We start from the raw sequence: 18,627 nt of genomic DNA, 5'->3' as shown, positions 1-18,627 counted from the left end.
GTTTTATATTTTCTGCATCTTTTTAATGCGTAAAAACTCACTTTATTTATTAAATAATACGTCAAGATACATTGTATGCAAAAGTATATAAGTATATAGAACACTGATAAAAAAACAAGTAAACTAATTTGACAATTAGCTGACAAAAAGTTAACCTGTTTTTGAGGCTCGAGGCTTAATCTATATAATCTAACTAAGGAAATAAAATATTAAATGTTAAATTTACGAAGATATTTCTTAAACAATCACTATTGAACTGATCTGCTAATTGTTCTTTTTTTAAACGGTTTTTTTTAATGAATGATAATGAAATGGTAACCCCGCCTGCGCTAACGGTATACGCTGGCGGGGCACCAGTGACAGATGATAAATGAGAATGAAAAGGCAGATCAATTAGCCCATCGTGATGAATACACCTGGAAATCAGCACGGTGGTTTCCAAGGAGGACCACGTGGAGGTCGATCCGACAGGGTATATTGCTAGCAATGGGACTGGTAGTCCACATTACCAACAATCCCTTCCCTCCAACTGGTTATCTAATTAGAACTAGATATTTTGTATAACTCCTCTCCAATTAGTATGCATGGACTGCCAATATTTGGACTAAATTGGACAATTGTTAAATAGATAGACAGGATGTTCTGTATCCCAAATGTACAGGATGGTTTGGTCCTAATTTACACAGAGGAAGCCATGGTTAAAGCTAGTTTTTCCATTTATGTACAAACGATCTGTATAAGCATATCATATCTTTGTCGATATAGAAAATCATTATATTTGAACAAATTAATTTTTTTACATTATCACTATCTTATCTTGCACAATCCAAAATCTTAGCTGCTTAGCATGATAAAAAGAAACCAAATCTAACAATACATACATGACTCGAGTATAGTCTGATGTAAACGATCGAATAGGGGCGGGGGGAAGGGATTATTAGTAATGGAGATTAGCAATCCCATTGCTAGCAATAGACCTCCTAGAAACTAGACTCCTCTTAGAAACCATCCTGACGGATTTATTGTTGAATTCGTTGAATTGGCCAACTAACCTGCTTCATCATCATCTATAATCCGTCACTGGTACACCGAACCAACTGGAACACCCCGCCAGTGTATACTGACGGAGTACCGTCAGTATACACTGGCGGGGTGTTTTTCTTTATATTCCATTAAAAAAAAAAAAACAACAATCGAATAACTGACTCGGCCATAAAATTATTGATATCCAATAATAGTGCAAATCAAAAATCGATTAATCGATCGAACGTTTCAATCGATTTGTGTAATATTTTTTATAAAACCTAGTTATTAATATACAAAGTCATACCTACCTCACCATAGTCGAGTCTTAATTTATCACACGTCAAAACTTGTGGTTACAAAATTTCCCAAAGACAACAAAATTCCCTATTTTGTTGTCTCTGGGAATTTTTATGGCACGTAAATATATACAGAACGTACCTACGGTTTCTGTTATGGATTATTTCGAATGTACCACGGGGTTTTACACACGCTAATGTTAGAATTAAACTTATAAAGCGATATATGGTATATCTATTGTGTATATTATTTACAGAATAACTGTTTTTTTATAGCTAGTCTTTCAAATTCAAATCATTTTTATTGAAATAGACTTGGTTTACAAGCACTTTTAAATCGTCATAATTTTTTACCAGAGGGAGACTTTGTACAAAAGTCGATTGCTTAGGTATCTCTGTCCCATTCGTGTTTCAACCGTAAAGCAGTTGTGTTTGCATAGCTGTGTTTCGGTTTGAAGGGTGGGATATGGCGTGAATTTACAGGGTACAGAGGAATAACACCTGAGTCCTCAGAAATGGCAACGCATAGGGGGTATCATGGGCGAAACAGTATGCTCTGTTATGTCCATGATACTGCTCATGTCTATAGGCGACGGTTACCACTTTCCATCAGGTGGGCCGTCAGCTTGTTTGCCATTCTAAGTCGTATAAAAAAAATTAAAATCTATTGCAGAGTTCAGAAAGTTCTTTGAAAAAAAAAACCGCCCTCCGCAAGTCAGCAAGAAACCTAAAAGTTACTCTATTAAATCTCTGCCAACATATATATGTTTGGGGAAAGGGATTGTTAATAATGGGTAATAACAGACCTATCGCTAGCAATATACCTCATAGGGTACCAGATTGACCTCCACGCGGTTCTCCCTGAAAACTATTATGGTTAATTCCTGATGAATTCATCATGATGGGCTAACTGGCCTGTTTTCATTCTCATCGATCACCCTTTATTGGTGCTCCGTCAGCAATTTTCACTGTCCACTGATTCTCCATAATGAGGATTTTGCCAGAAATTGCCACGCTTAGCTGGAGACGCTGCTACCCATCCCTCTACCATATGCTCTCTTAGTCGCCTCTTACGACACCCATGGGAAAAGAATAGCCCGTTCTATGCCAGGACTACACGACAACGGTATGTTTTCTTTGACTTACCAAAATAAAAAATCATCCTATGTCCTTCTCCATTCTAAATACTAATTTACACGAAATTTCAGGACGATCGACTGTCACTAATGAATAACAAACAAACTGCCTTTTGTATTACAATTATTAGTAATGATTTAATTAGTTTTCAGAGGGATACTTTGCACAAAATCTATCTTCTTGGATAGCTCTACCTCATTCCTGTTTCTACCGTGAAGCAGTTGTGTTTGCATGGCTGTGTTTCGGTTTGAAAGGTGGGATATGACAGTGAATTTCTAGGGTACAGTGGAATAACACCTTAATGCTCAGGAATAGCAACGCTTGAAGGGTATCATGGGCGACACAGTATACTCTGTTATGTACATAGTACTGTTCATGTTTAGGTGCCGGTTACATTAATATTAATTATTGTTTTGGCATAATAACTTATTAAATTATACTTTTGGTACTTTATTTTCTGTTAATTTTTTTTTTGTATAAATATACATTATTAGTTGTTATTTTCTTTACCTATTCCAATAAAAAAGTACCTCGTATGTGATTCACTGTACATCCCAAAGGTTGACTGGTAAAGTATGCTACTAGCGTTAAGTCCGCCTTTTGTACCTTATTTTATTTTGGTCATAAAACGTTATTTAAATAAATAAATAAAAACAACAGTATCGTTCACATTCATAAATCGTATATTCTCTTCTTATTTCACATAATTATTTAGAAATAAATCAACTCTCAAATTGCACGGCGATAAACGACAGATCACACTTAACTGTAAGTAAATAAACGGGACAGCTTACAAAGAAACTTATAAACTCTCATTGAACTTACATTAATACCAATATTTGTAATCAATGACTAAACTATATATAGTTTATATATATATATATATATATATATATATATATATATATATATATATATATATATATATATATATTATATATATATTATATATATATATATATGCTATTTCGTTAATATATCAAAAGTGACAATTCTATGATAACCCTCCGACGCATTAACTGTTTAAGGTAATGCAAAAAAACATTGGATGGGTCTTAATAGGAATAAGTTAATTGAACGGTCGAAATTGTATTTAACAAGTCATGGTTAATCTCTATTGTTAAACTCAATTATTCATCAATAGGATCATGGCAATTAATTTATTAACCTCTGACGTCAAACCGTTTTAACGGCTTCTTAGAAAACAGTACTGAGAGGTGGCAATATATTGAGAGAAATAATTTCAAACAAAAATTTCTCATAACAAACTAGACAGATAATTTTATTAAGACATTTGTAAACACACATGGGTATTTTAATTGTAAAACGAGCCGATATAATTAGTTTGTATTCAGTCGAAAATACTCTCGGATGGTCCCGAAACTGGTCGAAACTTTTCGACACACCTTACATATATTTGTGTCGAAAAGTCCCGAAACTAGTCGAAACTTTTCGACACATCTTACATATATTTGTGTCGAAAATACTGGATTTCGACAAAACTTTACTTTTCGTGACAATCTACATTTACGTAATGTAATTGTTAAAAGGTACGTAAACATACATTATATGTTAATCACAATAATATCAACATTAAGTTATCCATTACTGTAACAATAACATTCGTCAGTTTATGCCTTCGTTTTTGTCTTCTTAATATAAAGCAAGATAACACTTTTAATAATGTCATTTGTCGCCAATATTTAAGCCTTTATTTAATTTTATTTATTTATTTTATTATACATAGGTAACAATGGATCATAAAACAAGATAAGTCCTCTATGATCAACCTCATCTATCGAGCTATACAAATTCGCAATTATGTAAGAAAAATATTATAAAAAAATCAATAATGTCACATTTACAATAAAAAAATTAATCATAATATTAAGGAATTTTATTGCATTTATCTCCAAGGAAATCGTCAATTGAATAGTATGTTTTGTTTACTAGGTATTCATACAGTTTAGTTTTGTATTTTTTTTATGTCACCTATGTCTGTGAGAGATTTAAAATAAACATACACATAGTACATTTTTAAGTTGTACAGATTAAGCTGTCGACTTTATATACGATAGCTTGTAATAATCACCTTTCCATTTCATAGATCAGAAATTTCCTTAATATACTATGTATATCTAGGAGAAGAGAAGGATGGAGATATAAAAAATGACAAAGACCTTAAAAAGTAGTTATAGTTGTTAAAGAGGAAAAGAGATGAAAAATCAGTATTTTACGATACTACGTAATATTGTTTGTTAATTAAAAAATATATATATTTTTGTAATTATAAACGTTGTTATTTAATGATGAAATACACAATTTGGTGAATATTCATGACTTTTAGGCTCCATGTATGTATGTATAAACAAGAAACTTGATTAAGTACACTACAATATATTACGTATTTTATTAAATCGCTAAAGAAACATTGAACAACCCATCTCTCACAAATTTCGCACCGTTCAATTTACAAAACCATCTAAATATTGTCATTGAAATTGGCAAATATTTAACAATAATTTAGTGATATAAATTTATCCTAACTATTATAATGACAGAGTTAACACCTTTGTTCATTTTAATACAGTTAATTCAATTTTGACATTCGTCGTTGTAAATTTTATGTTAAAACAAGAATTACGTATTTATAATTACTTACGTATAGTGTTTTTTTTTTATTATCGTTGTATATTAAGACACAGTTTTGTACTAAATGTTTCTTGTCATTGGAAAAAACAATAACAAAAATAGCTTTTAGTCTAATGTTATATCAAACATACATATAAGTACATTCAATATGTTGTGTTGCTAATTAAATTTTTGATTACCGAATTTATATTGAAACCTATCTATCGAGAAGCATTCAAGTATTGAGCAAAATTGTTTCATATTACAAAACTGCTTATAATATTGCAAATTTTAATAACTATGTCTACATGTTATAATGTACGTCCGTTGTTGTCATTAGAATAGAAGTAATTAGAATAACGATGAATATTAGTTATAGAAAATCATTAATAAAATTATAGTTATGTCAACTAACAGAATATAGATTCTATCTACAGAAACGAAACGGTTCATTTTTTTATATTACATCACAGCAATTGCCTGAGAGTCGCAAACTTATTCCTAATTTTATATTAAAATTGTCAAAATTATTTATGTCTTTGTTGTAGTTATTATAAAACTTAATTAAAACAACATTTTTGTCACAACTAATCTTTGGCCTGCAGATCTTTCTTTCGTCACGTTCTTTTTATTATTGCACAAGCGCGCCAATCGTATATAACTTTTTAAAATTATTTCTAACATTGAGATGGGAGTAAAAATTCAATAAAATATGTCGGACAATAATCTTATGACTAACCTTGAGAACTATATGGTAAATGATGATGAAACTATGAAGAAATTCGACTTTTAAGTACATTTAACAAATATTAATACATATGGCAACTTGAACTAGTCTAAAATTACAGAGAAACTGGAAACTAAAGATAAACTTACGAATACTATTATAAATAAAAACGGAATGTTCAAAATATCTATTCAACTACTCACTCTCAAAAATGGTAACAACTGTCAAAACATTAAAATACTTTATCAAAAATTCGTAGTACCGAACGACCTTCAGGTGTCCGGCCACGAGAATCTCGTCGACACTAAACCAGTCATAAAAATACATAAAAATTACTTAAAAAAATAATATGGACACTTCAACAAGGGTTTACAACCATTAATTGACGGAAAATCCACCACTCAACAATTTATACCAACGTACACTTACATAACCGTGGGGACTGTGCCAAGTCGAACATTGAGCCTATCTGAACTAATCACATCCATAACATTTCTGGAAACACCTATCTAATCGATAATCGTTTCGAATATAGCTTAGACAACTATTTAAATCAATTCACCCAACACACTCTTAGATAACGCTGATCATTGGAAATCAGATGTGTGTTTTAGTTACAAGTTATGCAAAAGTAATTAATTCGTTTGATTAATTGTACAACCATTTCCAATATTATTTGTCGTTTTTAAATCTGTATAATTCTTAATTGTAAATTGCAAAAGGAAGATACGAAGAACAAGTTCAACATTTTGAATCAAGCGTATCTAAGGGCGTTATTTCACGAGGAACTCTTCAATTTAGCTCTTTATCTAACATTTACATCTGAATCTGCTTAATTATTACAACCATTTTTGTGGCTCTGACTTCGTAACATCTTTCGCCATTGGCCAATGAAGGATTTTTACGAATTGAAGAGCTCTCTAGCCCGAAATATAGGGCCGTCTCCTACGATAACCATAATTTGACAACGTTCACAAATCATCCACTGAGCATCGGTTTTAACAATTTATCTCTAACCTAAACCTTAAATTTAAACTAGGAGTACGTCACTTCAGGGACATCTGTTTCTGTTTTCACTTTGACGAAGTTAGGATTTGGCGTGTTGATATCGGGCCCTTTGTGCCCGAATTGATACACCAGGCGGGCGGTTGGTACTGACACCAGGACCGACTGTCTGTAGTGATACCTCATGGCTCTGCTGAACTTCTCGAATGTCATGTTATCATTCTGCTTCATCTGCCCCCACAGCTTTGCCACTTCGTCGGGTTTCACGAACCTGAAATAGGAAATATTGATTCATTAGAATTTCCACTTTAGTTATGTCCTTTTATAATATAAATACTATCTATGTAGTATTGTTAGCTTTCATTGTGACTTACATATGAGTAAGTTCTAGATTACTTATTTGTTCTAGTTTGTAATCATTCTAAAACCGCAGGCTAATAAAATGAGTCAATTTCATAATTCTTTGTACTTTGTGCGTATATAATGTAATATACTGATATATATCACGTAGATACGTGTGTCGATGTATAGAAATTAAATCGATACTTTAATACTGCACTCTAGTAAAATAATTACAGATAAGGTTCCACAAAAAATAAATCCAATTGCAATTATGAAAACAATACATTATACATTACACACACACTTTGATTTGAAATTGAATTGATAAAAAATTGATTTTTATATATAAAAAGAAAAGAATTTTTAAAATCGATTTATAACTGACAAAGTTATAAAGTAAAAAACATAAAAAATGCAACCGAATTGAGAACTCCCTTTTTTTTAAGTCGCTTAAAACGATTACTGTATCACATAAGTACGTTTGTCTCAAGCACGTTCGTACCGTATATGTACTATGAACCTTTACTGATGAAACTTTTGTAACTATGTAATAAGAAACAACATGGTGTCCATCAGATACAAACGACACAACTAACCTACCTACATTAAAGTAAACTGACCACATTATGACAAATTAAATAAATAACAGACATTTTATTTATGCAAAACAACTGGCACCATTGCTTCCGTACTTTGAGAACATACAGTAAAGGACACCACGTATTATATAATTCTTATCGATGAATACACGATAATTAAGCCAAGTTCAACTGGAAATAATAATAACATATATACTAGTGTAGTTTACTACTCATTAAATGGATTCTCTTCGTTTATGGAAGCACTACAAACAAACAGTGCGCGAGTGTGCGGTGCAACGGTGTCAAGTTCTGATGCAAAATGTCCAGATAATTGTGATTGCAGTCAAGGATTTCTTGTTGGTGTCATTATCGCAGCAAACGTGAGCGTCCGAGACACACAGATGCATACACAGACAGACATAAACAGCAATGTACTTTGTGACAAACAAACTATTCATGCATTCTACGCCCACGAGCGGCCAAGAAAAATTGTTATGGCAATCGGCGGTCATAAATGTATGCGATTCTATAATATGCTGATAGGTATTATGGACGCAGTAATAGAATATATTGGACAGCAAATTATTGTAGTTGTTGAGGATTATGCAAAGTAAAATAATTCTATAACTGCTCCTGTATTATATTTATGAATGTGTGATTTGAAATTATTAATATAATTATATGATTAGGAAATGAAACGCTAACACTTACTTACTACGATATTAATATGAATAATTCAATTTCTATAAATTTTCTTTTCTATCTCAATAAATTTTAATTTCAGTTATAAATTGAAAACTGTCTGAAATCATAAATTGCAATACAGATTATCATCATAGCATCCTTTAGTTGTCCACTGCTGAACATAAGTTTCCCCCTTGGGATGGTTTTGTCAGTAGTTGCCACGCTTGGCTGGCGCATTTTCAACCACTGTTAGGCTTTGGAGATGTTTTAAGATGTATGCTGTTACCCATTCCGCGCCCTCTCTTAGTCGTCTCTAATGACACCCATGGGAAAGGAAGGGGTGGCCTATTCTATGCCAAGACCACACGGTAGCAATACAGATACGTTCTATGAAAAAAACCTAGAAACACCTGTCTCCTTCTTTAACCAGCCGGGTAAAGATTATTTTAATCTCGGGACATTTGCAGCACCAGAGATGTTAAATACATATTGTCGTTAATTAATAAACGTTACTACATATATACATTTTGAAGAACTTTATGCTCTATATAGATTTCACGAAATTTCAAAAGAGTGCTTATTTTTTAACTATACCGTTCGCAGGAGGAAAATCTTTTGATTCCAAATTGAAATGTAAATCAATTATGATCTATTGATTAATTTCTTTTACTTTCATAGAAATACTTTATTAATTTGTCGATAAACTTTATTTAGGTTACATTTAGATATCAACGAGCGATTGACATTGAGCAGCTAGGTCGCTATGATGCTCAACACAAATAACGTGTTCGCGTTTACTTATCACCATAAAAAGTCTAGCTCTGACATTGGCATTGGCAATAGTTGGCGTGTCTGCTGTTGTTTTTTCATCAGTATCTATAATTACGTTTTTTCCACCAATGGCTCGTCATTGAACATCCTGACGGATTGCCACACTGTTTTCAATGGCTCGTTCTCAGTGTCATTGATAGTAATAATTTGTTATGCTTCCGATTTGGTACGACGGTGAGGCACGTTCGTGAAACATTTGTTAATTTTTTATTCTTAATTGTATACAAAATGGTATTGTATCAGAATAATAATTAAACATAATAGTGGATAAGGGCGAACTTATCTCTAAAAGAGATTTCTTCCAGCAAACCCAATATGAGACAAACTGACAGTTTATACGTTCCAATGTGTAATTAAAAATAAATAGATATTTTTTTTTATTTTAGTCACAGATTGTTAAAATATAATTTAGATCTTTAATTTGATTGATTTTTTTGTTAATTTTCAAGTAAAAATAGTTTTCTTTTCTTTTAAATTTTTTTTTTCAAAATCAGAACCCAAATCGAAAGAGGTTTTAGGTTATCTACAAATTAAGTCATTATACTTCCTTTACTCTTTACATAATGTTTGTAATAAAAAAAAAACCAAAGCAACCGTAGCGCGGATTAACCTTTGAACCGTCAACGTCATTCAGTTGACAGAGTGTAATAATATTAACCTTGCAAATGAACTACAAAATGATTCACGAATTTGGATGCTTTGCGCGTATGAGGCCGGTGCGTGGCCTTGCGGTGTATCGCTGCATCAGTTGGGCCAAGGATCTATGGTGACCCTACGTGACAGGAATCGGCAGGTCAGGTGTGGCTGAGAAAAGTCAATATTATTGTTTTGCTGCGATGGGATATGTCTCGCTTCCCTTTACGTGGACGGCTTTGCGGTATTATTAACATCCGTGATTGAAATTACGAAGTTCGTGTTATTTTTTTTATATATTTTGATATTACTAGTATATATTGGTTAAACTTCATTAAACTAACAAAAGATGGGTAGGTAGTTCAATCGTAGTAATGTTAGAAGTGTAATAAGTTAAAAAATTTCGTTTTTCAAGCAAATTCAAGCATTAAGTTATAATTTTTACTTTACATATTGAAATTATATTTCGTGAATGGTTATAGTTCATTTATTAGTTAGAGTTAACTGTTTATAATATTCAAATTGTCTATATTTATTTATTTTTTAGTACAAAATACGTGTACAAGGCGGACTTGATGCTAAAACCATTATCCCAATCAACCTTAGGGAAGTGTGAGAATGTAGTACTAGTATTAATTGATATACATACATATACATGATATATATATATATATATATATATATATATATATATATATATATATATATATATATATATATATATATATATATATATATATATTCTATTTCTATTACCCAATGGAGTGTTAATAAAAAAAGCAATAAATTAATGTGAACAAAAGATCATTTAATGATCATTGACGTCAACTACTAAACGATCTTTGATTATGACCTTAAATACATTTTCACTTAGTGCTAATTAAAAAAACGTGCGCTGAGTACCATCATTATGATCATCTCAGCCGTTAAACTCCCACTGTTGAACATAGGCTTCCCATATAGACTACCATAAGGATTGGTTGCGATCCACCTGCATCCACTGACTCCTTGTAATACATCTGAGGTCGTCACTCCATTTAATGGTCCTAAGTCCAGACGTTGTTTGTCTGTGCGGAATCACCATTTTTTTTTTTTTTTTTTTTTTTTTTTATAAAACTTAGAATGGCAAACAAGCTGACGGCCCACCTGATGGAAAGTGGTAACCGTCGCCTATAGACATGAGCAGTACCATGGACATAACAGAGTATACTGTTTCGCCCATGATACCCCCCATGCGTTGCCATTCCTGAGGACTCAGGTGTTATTCCTCTGTACCCAGTAAATTCACGCCATATCCCACCCTTCAAACCGAAACACAGCCATGCAAACACAACTGCTTCACGGTTGAAAACACACCACTCAACCTTTCTGTTCAATCGGTTGTTAGTTCTTCATTGCCATTTCAGCTTACTTAACGTTCGGATTACATCGGACTATATATATATATATATATATATATATATATATATATATATATATATATATATATATATATATATATATATATATATATATATATATATATCATCTTGTTAGAAAGGAATGATTATTCTTAGATTAAAGAAAATCATTCAAAATCATTCGTAGAACACTCTCTTGAAATTAATGTTTTCGAATAAACCTTATACCTATATAGATTGTTAAGTATATAAACATTTATTGCTCTAAAGATATGCTTCTTCTGTGAGCACACTTTTCGTATTAGTTCGTACCTTCCAATCTTGTATGGGTCTTCACGTCAGCGACTTGATGATTGTCTCTCAGTACATGTCATCGTGTCGACCCAATAACATATTGTTACGTATTTACCAGTTCTGTGACAAATATGATGAGCTCATTGCGTGTCTACTTGCTGATTCTCACAGTCACGTCAACTGGACTAATTCTATGTACGAATGCCTAATTTGGAATGCAATTCGTGGCTGGTAGAGGTCGCTTTACTTCGTTTGAATTTGATTATCTGTTTAACCTTAAATCATTCAACACTGTGGAGGGTAATTACTATAAAATTTGTAAATAAAAAAAATGCTTTCTTCCAAATTCTTTAGGAGATATGCGATTTTTAAAGTCCGGCGGAGAAAATTGATTTATGCACTAAAATAATTTATATCTACTTAGCTTCACTGTAAACTATAATAATTACTTCTACATTCTAATAGTATCGTTACTTCCTTACTAGTAATATAATTATGAAAATGAGCTTGCTTGTTTGTTGTTTCTAAGCGCTTTAATAATCCTATCATGGGGGGAAAGGGATTGTTAGTAATGGAGACTGAAAATCCCATTGCTAGCAATATACCAAACCAGGTCGACCTCCTCGCGGTTCTTCCTGGAAACTATCATGGTTAATTCCTAAAGAATTCATCATGATGGGCTAACTGGCCTGTTTTCATTCTCATCTATCACCCTTCACTGGTGCTCCGCCAGCATATCCTGTTAGCGTAGGCGGGACATCAAAAAAATATACAATCAATCGTTATTAAATTTGTCATACACCTAATACTTGTCTTCGAACCCAACCATTAAATACGCCAAATCATACGCAAGAGTTCACGGATATGTTCAATATATTTGCATTTAAATTTACTAGAGACAAATAAAACATGCAGACCTAACAAAGTCGGACAAGTGTTATACTGTGTCGATTCAATTAAATCAATATAAGTTAATCTGACCAGTTACAGACGGGTCTCGGTCAACTGTAGTAATTAGCAATGATGACCAAGAGGCCGAAGCAACCAAGAGCGGCAGGTTTACAAAGGCCACGGAGAACTGCTGCTGCTGATTTAAATACCAACCATTATCTTGGTCACTGGAAAAGTGTATTAAGAACACCCAGTTACAACTATATGAAAGAAAAAAGTTAATCTTGACCAAAGGAAATTAAATAATAAACTACAAACTTATTGTCTGAGAAATGTCATAACAGTAACCTTTTAATTGTCGTGCAAAGTGAGTATGGTGCTATAAAACGAACATATAGGGAAATAAGCTTACGTCTTACTTATGGGGAAGTTTATTAAAAAAATCATCAGAGCTCCTTAAATGAAAACTTCTCGCGAATGCATGCAAAATCTGCACACATTGTCCATAATATATTAAAACCTTATTCAATTTAATGTTCTCAAGATCCAAATGAATATCTACTTTAACAGAATTATTTAAAATTAGACCCAAAGTACGAAAATATAATATAAAAAATGGAGAACATGGAGTTAGGATTATAATTGTCCTAAATATCAAGATTACATTTAAGCATGATTAAAATGACTTAACTGACAGTATAAATAAAATTTAGTAGAAATGATATTCTAAAATTTGTTTATCCTAAAGAGGACAAAGCCGAGGGTAAAGACCAATAAATTTCTGTTTAACACCTTGTAGACTTTTAATTGCCTCTAAACAATCATTCTGTAAAATCAAAGGCAACGAGGAAATGGTGTGGATATAATTATAATATAATGCAATTTCGCAATTCAATTTAATTAATTGAATTTTGAGATGCAAAAAACATAAGTAAACTCAAATTAAATTTGTTTTCAATCAATCGAATTCATACAGTCTGCCCTTGAACTCTCGCATTTTTAATACACGTATTCTTTAGTGGTGCAAAAAGCAAACAAGTTTACCATTTACAATGAAATTGAATCTCAACATTTTATACTGTTGTAGTATAAAAAATAAGTACTAGCTTATATTTGTCTATTATTCTTTTCTTAAATTAAATAGTACTTATATTAATTTTGAATAAAGAATAATATAATTTATTGAAATACAATATATTTATTTGAAATTAAATAATTTTAGAGTTTTAAGTTCATTGAATAGCAACTATTAGTATTTAGCTATTGCACATTGCAATTCATGTATCATTTTCAGCTTTAAATTGATTTTTCAAAAATCCTTTCTTAGTAAAGTAGTTTTGGTTAGGCTTGGTTTCTTAGTAAGTAGTTTTGGGTGTGCGTTGATAATCAATAGATAGAATTATAAATTAAATACATTAAAATTCTACGATGACGAAATTATAATTAAATTCTTTCATTTAATACAACACAGTCTCTGCAGATGTTGTAATGTTATTTAGATTATTTGATTATATAAAGTTTAACTTCCGTCAAATTGAGTGCAATGCCCTTTAAAAACATAGTCTTTCCTTCTTGAAAGGTAAATAGATAATTCAAGCATGTATGTAACTATATAATAAAACAACCTATCGTCACTTGCAAATAAAAATATTAAAGTTTGATAGATGTGTCATGTTAAATGAACAACTAATATAAACAGAATTTGTTCTGTGTAATTCCAGTTTTGCTTTATTTCACTACATACTAAGTTTTGCGAGACATTGACTTTTGATGACAAATGTTCATTACTCAGTATTGAGTGATCATATTGTATGCTTATAGTTTTATTATAAACTTATTATGAAAGTGTAATTAAATTTTATTGAAATTGTTACAAAAACACTTTCTAAATGAGGAATATATAGAATTATTTAATAAATTAATTGATTTTTTATTTGTACTAAAATAATAGTACACGATCCAAGTAACGCTAATTAATCATCTTTACATTTTCTGTAATTATTTTTGTGCAATTTAGAATGACAAACATGGTGATGGCCCACCTGATGTAAAGTGATAACCGTCGCCCATAGACATTAACAGTATACATAATAGACTATACTGTGTTGCCCATGATAGCCTTCATACGCTGCCATTCCTGAGGACTAAGTAGTAGTAATTTCTATTGAAACAGACTCTACTTATTCTATTATTTATTTTCAATGTCATCATCATCATTTCCATGCCATTATCCATCCACTGCTGGACATAGGCCTCCCCATAAACTGCCATAAGGTATGGTCCTGAGCCACCTGCATCCACCATCCCTGTTTCTTGTACTAACCATTAATAACATTTTATAAAATTAAGATGTATACATCTTAAACACTGATAGCTTGTCTTTATCTTTGACATACCTACACATATGTGTATTCATAATAATTTATATACGTACTGTCAAAACACTGTCCCAAAACTTGTTTGTATTCCAACTTGTAAGTTGCTTGAACCTTGGTTGACGTACTTTGCATACTTAGCCTTGATTCACATCATCAGACTTACTTCTACTTTATAAAATGTACTTAAAACAACAAACAGTAATTTAAGTTTCAATGAATGAATATTGTTACAAGAAAATTAATTTATACTAATGATAGAAAATAAATAAATTATACTGGACTCGTAAAAAGTTAAAGATTTCATTACAATTTCTGTGCAGACGGAATAAAAGCTTATTGTGACGATATTTCTTACTGTAATAGGGAAAATGCAGAGGAAAAGAAAGTAAGAGGCAAAAATATTAAACATCCTTTTTATCATTCCAAACGAAATATATTTGATATGATTAGTAAATAAATTAAATCAACCCCCAATCTTCAAATCAGCCACCGTCACTTATACCGGAAAACACTTTGAAATCCTTCCCTACGGTATGCCAAGATGCTTTGTCTATTATTTTTATCTGAGTCATATTTTTGGTAGGATATGAAATGAGAACGATGTAAAACGATAAACTTCTGACCACAAAATAATAGTAGTTTTATAAATTAAAAGACAGCAGTTTAATATCTGCATATTGAATAACTCTTTCTAATTCATCAGAATAATAATTAACTATGGCGTGATCATTAATATTACAGTAACTTCTAGTGTCGTATAATAACGATTAATCAATTATAATCGCATTTATCATCTCTAGATAAAACTTACGTCTAAAAAAACAGTTTTCAATATCAATTCTCTGATTTTTATATTCGAGACGAATTTGATGGAAACCTTAAGAAAGGTCAACCTATTCGCAACAAAAGATATTATCTACCTAAAATCTTGTAGTGTGTACCAACTTAATATTGTATATCATGCCATCTCATTGTACATACATATGTAGAAACCTGTTACTCCACCTCCGAAATTCGCAAAAACCTGATGCTGTTTCGTAAACAAGTTTCGTTTGTGTGACCTCTTTTTTGCGTTTAATACCTGTTTCGCGGGACTGCACCGATGATTCGTTCTTCTCATAAAGCGATTTTAATATGTATAAGGTAACACAAGCTTACTTTATTATGAGGCTGTCGCTGCATAAGTAATGAAGCACTTGCAGCTCAGTTGCATTCGTTAGACGATCAACGAGGTTTAGCAACAGTGAATTGGTCACTGTTAGGTCAGTGTTGAAATTTATTAATTTCTATAGAATTTTTAGGTTTTATATTAACTCCATTTAGAACCTTTACTGCGTTGTAAACTATACCGTAATTTAAACAGTTTTGAGTAGATATGTTATTTATTTCATATTAGCATTATTTGAAGTTGTAGTTGCAAACATCTTATTTTTCAACTATATTGACAGCAACACGAAAACATTATCATTAGAACTGTCTGAAATTATGTAGCGTTTACATCGGCTACATTTATATCAGTAGTTTCCCATATCATTGACCTATTTACACAACGTTACGTGTTATTCAATTTTGTTTGAAGGTCATTCTTGGTTTACAGCGAAACAAACATTTTATGTGATATAGTAATGATTGATAAGCCAGTTTTCTGATTTCATGTAGAATAATATTAACTACTAGTGATGTAGGTAAGATTAGGGTAGAGAAACAAAACGAAAAGTTAAATGGACTAATTGAATGAAAATAGATATATACATAAAATTCTAATGAAGTTTGCTTAGATGAAATAGATAAGGAAAACGTACTATGCTGTTAGTAAATAGTAAAATATTAATGACTAGATTAATACAGTTAATTTTATCGTAAATTCATTTTTCTAATTAATATACTTTAGAATACATTTTGCGCATGAAAAACTTTTAAACAACTTAAAACTTGGAGAGAGTTATCGTTCATCTCTATATTGTTTGTGGCTGCGTTACGTGATTAAATGGATAATTCTGAATCGATATTTATTAATTCTTATTGCAGTCTATAAAATTTATTCCTGCATGTGTCTCAAATTAATTTTTTAAGACATTAAAATACTTTTAATAAAAAAATTGAAGGTAGTCACAGAGAAAACTTTATTTTTGATTTTTTTATGAATATAATTTTAATTAATTATAGTTACTTCAATGAATAAAATTAATATGTAACTAAATCAAATTACGGTTATCTAATAGCCTGGCGAGTAAGTTACAGAATAAGAATTGGAAACAATAAAATTGTCTTCACATTTTTTTTTGGTACAGGAAAAATAACATAGAAACAGGGCCGCGGGCATTCCCGTGTAATAGTGCAGACTTTATGTGCGACACTACGTACATGTTATTACTACTAATATATTATTTTATTTATCTATGCAAGTCAACGCCACAATCTTATAAATTGGCGGATTACTGTAGGGTTGTCATGTATTAGTTTCTCAAATTAATATTTTAATTTATAATAAAATCTCATTTCTTCGTCTATCTGTTTGTTATGTCAATTTTATATTGCTTTCTCTTATATTAATACCCGCCCACTATGTACTTTTTATCATAACACATTGTGATTTGTTAATCTTTGTCGGATGCCCGCGATACAGGTTCGCCTAGTGTGGGGTCCATTGTAGCTTGTGTTTGTAACATTGTGTTTTTGTAATAAATTTCTATTTCTGTAACTGCGTTAGATTAACTGGATATTAAATTTATTTTTAAAACGTATCCAACGTTTTAAAAATAAATTCAATTTTGCTCAAATTATCTACAATTGTAATAATAACTGTTTTTCTGAGTTCAATATTTATAAAAAATAAATTGAATTAACTAACAAACTTGTAATTTTTTTTTTCATTAATTTATTTGTGGCACAATTTTTTTATTTCAATTATACAATTATGCATACACAGAAAAGGTCATTCATAATCAGTTAATAAATATTATTGTTATTTTTTTTAAAGCACAGTTGATGTGTCTTCGAAAACATGATTTATAAATTAATTTACACATAAATAGGTCCAGCGCTAGCAAAAAAAACTTGTTTCACGACATTTTTAAGATAATTTAGTACTATATTATTTATTGTGTATAAAATTTACATTTTATAAAATACTAACACAGGCAGAATTGTTATTTTACGACTTGGAATGGCAAACAAGCGGTGCTGGCTCACCTGATAGAAAGTGGTAACGTCGCTTACATACGTGAATAACATGATTCTCCTAGTATATACTTTGTCGTCCATAAAACGCTCACGTAATAGCCCATTCGTCATAATCATCATCGATATGATGGGGATGTTAACCTACTATGGCCACTTTGCAAGCTTCATATATAGAATTATTCCCAAATATTCCTCATTTCATATTGGTGTATTTGTGTTTGGTATATGGTACTAGAAAAACTAACTGTCTTCTATTTCTAAAGCCATGTTTTTATTATTTATTATGGCGTCATTATTTTATTCTTATGGTATCACCATAGAGAGAATTTAATTATTATGATAATATACTTCGACAATCATCATCATTTCAGCCATTATCCGTCCACTGTTGGACATAAGGTGCTAAGAATCTCCAGCAGAGATTCCGCTACCACTTCGACAATATATTGTGTAAATTCTATCGACAATTTTATTCATTAGATTATTTTTTTTTTTGTTAATACATTGTACTTATTGTTTTGTGTTGTATTTATATATAACCTCTTAAAAATTTATAATGTTCGTTACCATTACTGTTGATATAGACAT

General features: G+C 31.1%; 1 protein-coding gene across 1 annotated transcript in view; it reads right to left on the bottom strand.

The window, feature by feature from the left end:
- Nucleotides 1-3,471: 3,471 nt before the first annotated feature.
- Nucleotides 3,472-18,627, bottom strand: part of LOC113512785 (ETS homologous factor-like) — a 42,978-nt gene continuing 27,822 nt past the window's right edge. Inside the window, exon 2 of the mRNA XM_026896704.3 lies at nt 3,472-7,093. Within this exon, the coding sequence (XP_026752505.2) occupies nt 6,853-7,093 (241 nt within the window). The 3' untranslated portion in view covers nt 3,472-6,852. The remainder of the gene's footprint in view (nt 7,094-18,627) is intronic.

The sequence above is a fragment of the Galleria mellonella genome, unplaced genomic scaffold (assembly GCF_026898425.1).
Source record: "Galleria mellonella isolate WM207_F2 unplaced genomic scaffold, CSIRO_AGI_GalMel_v1 utg116, whole genome shotgun sequence".
NCBI lineage: Eukaryota > Metazoa > Arthropoda > Insecta > Lepidoptera > Pyralidae > Galleria > Galleria mellonella.
The sequence above is the reverse complement of the archived record's forward strand: the minus strand, read 5'-3'. Positions and strand labels throughout refer to the sequence as shown.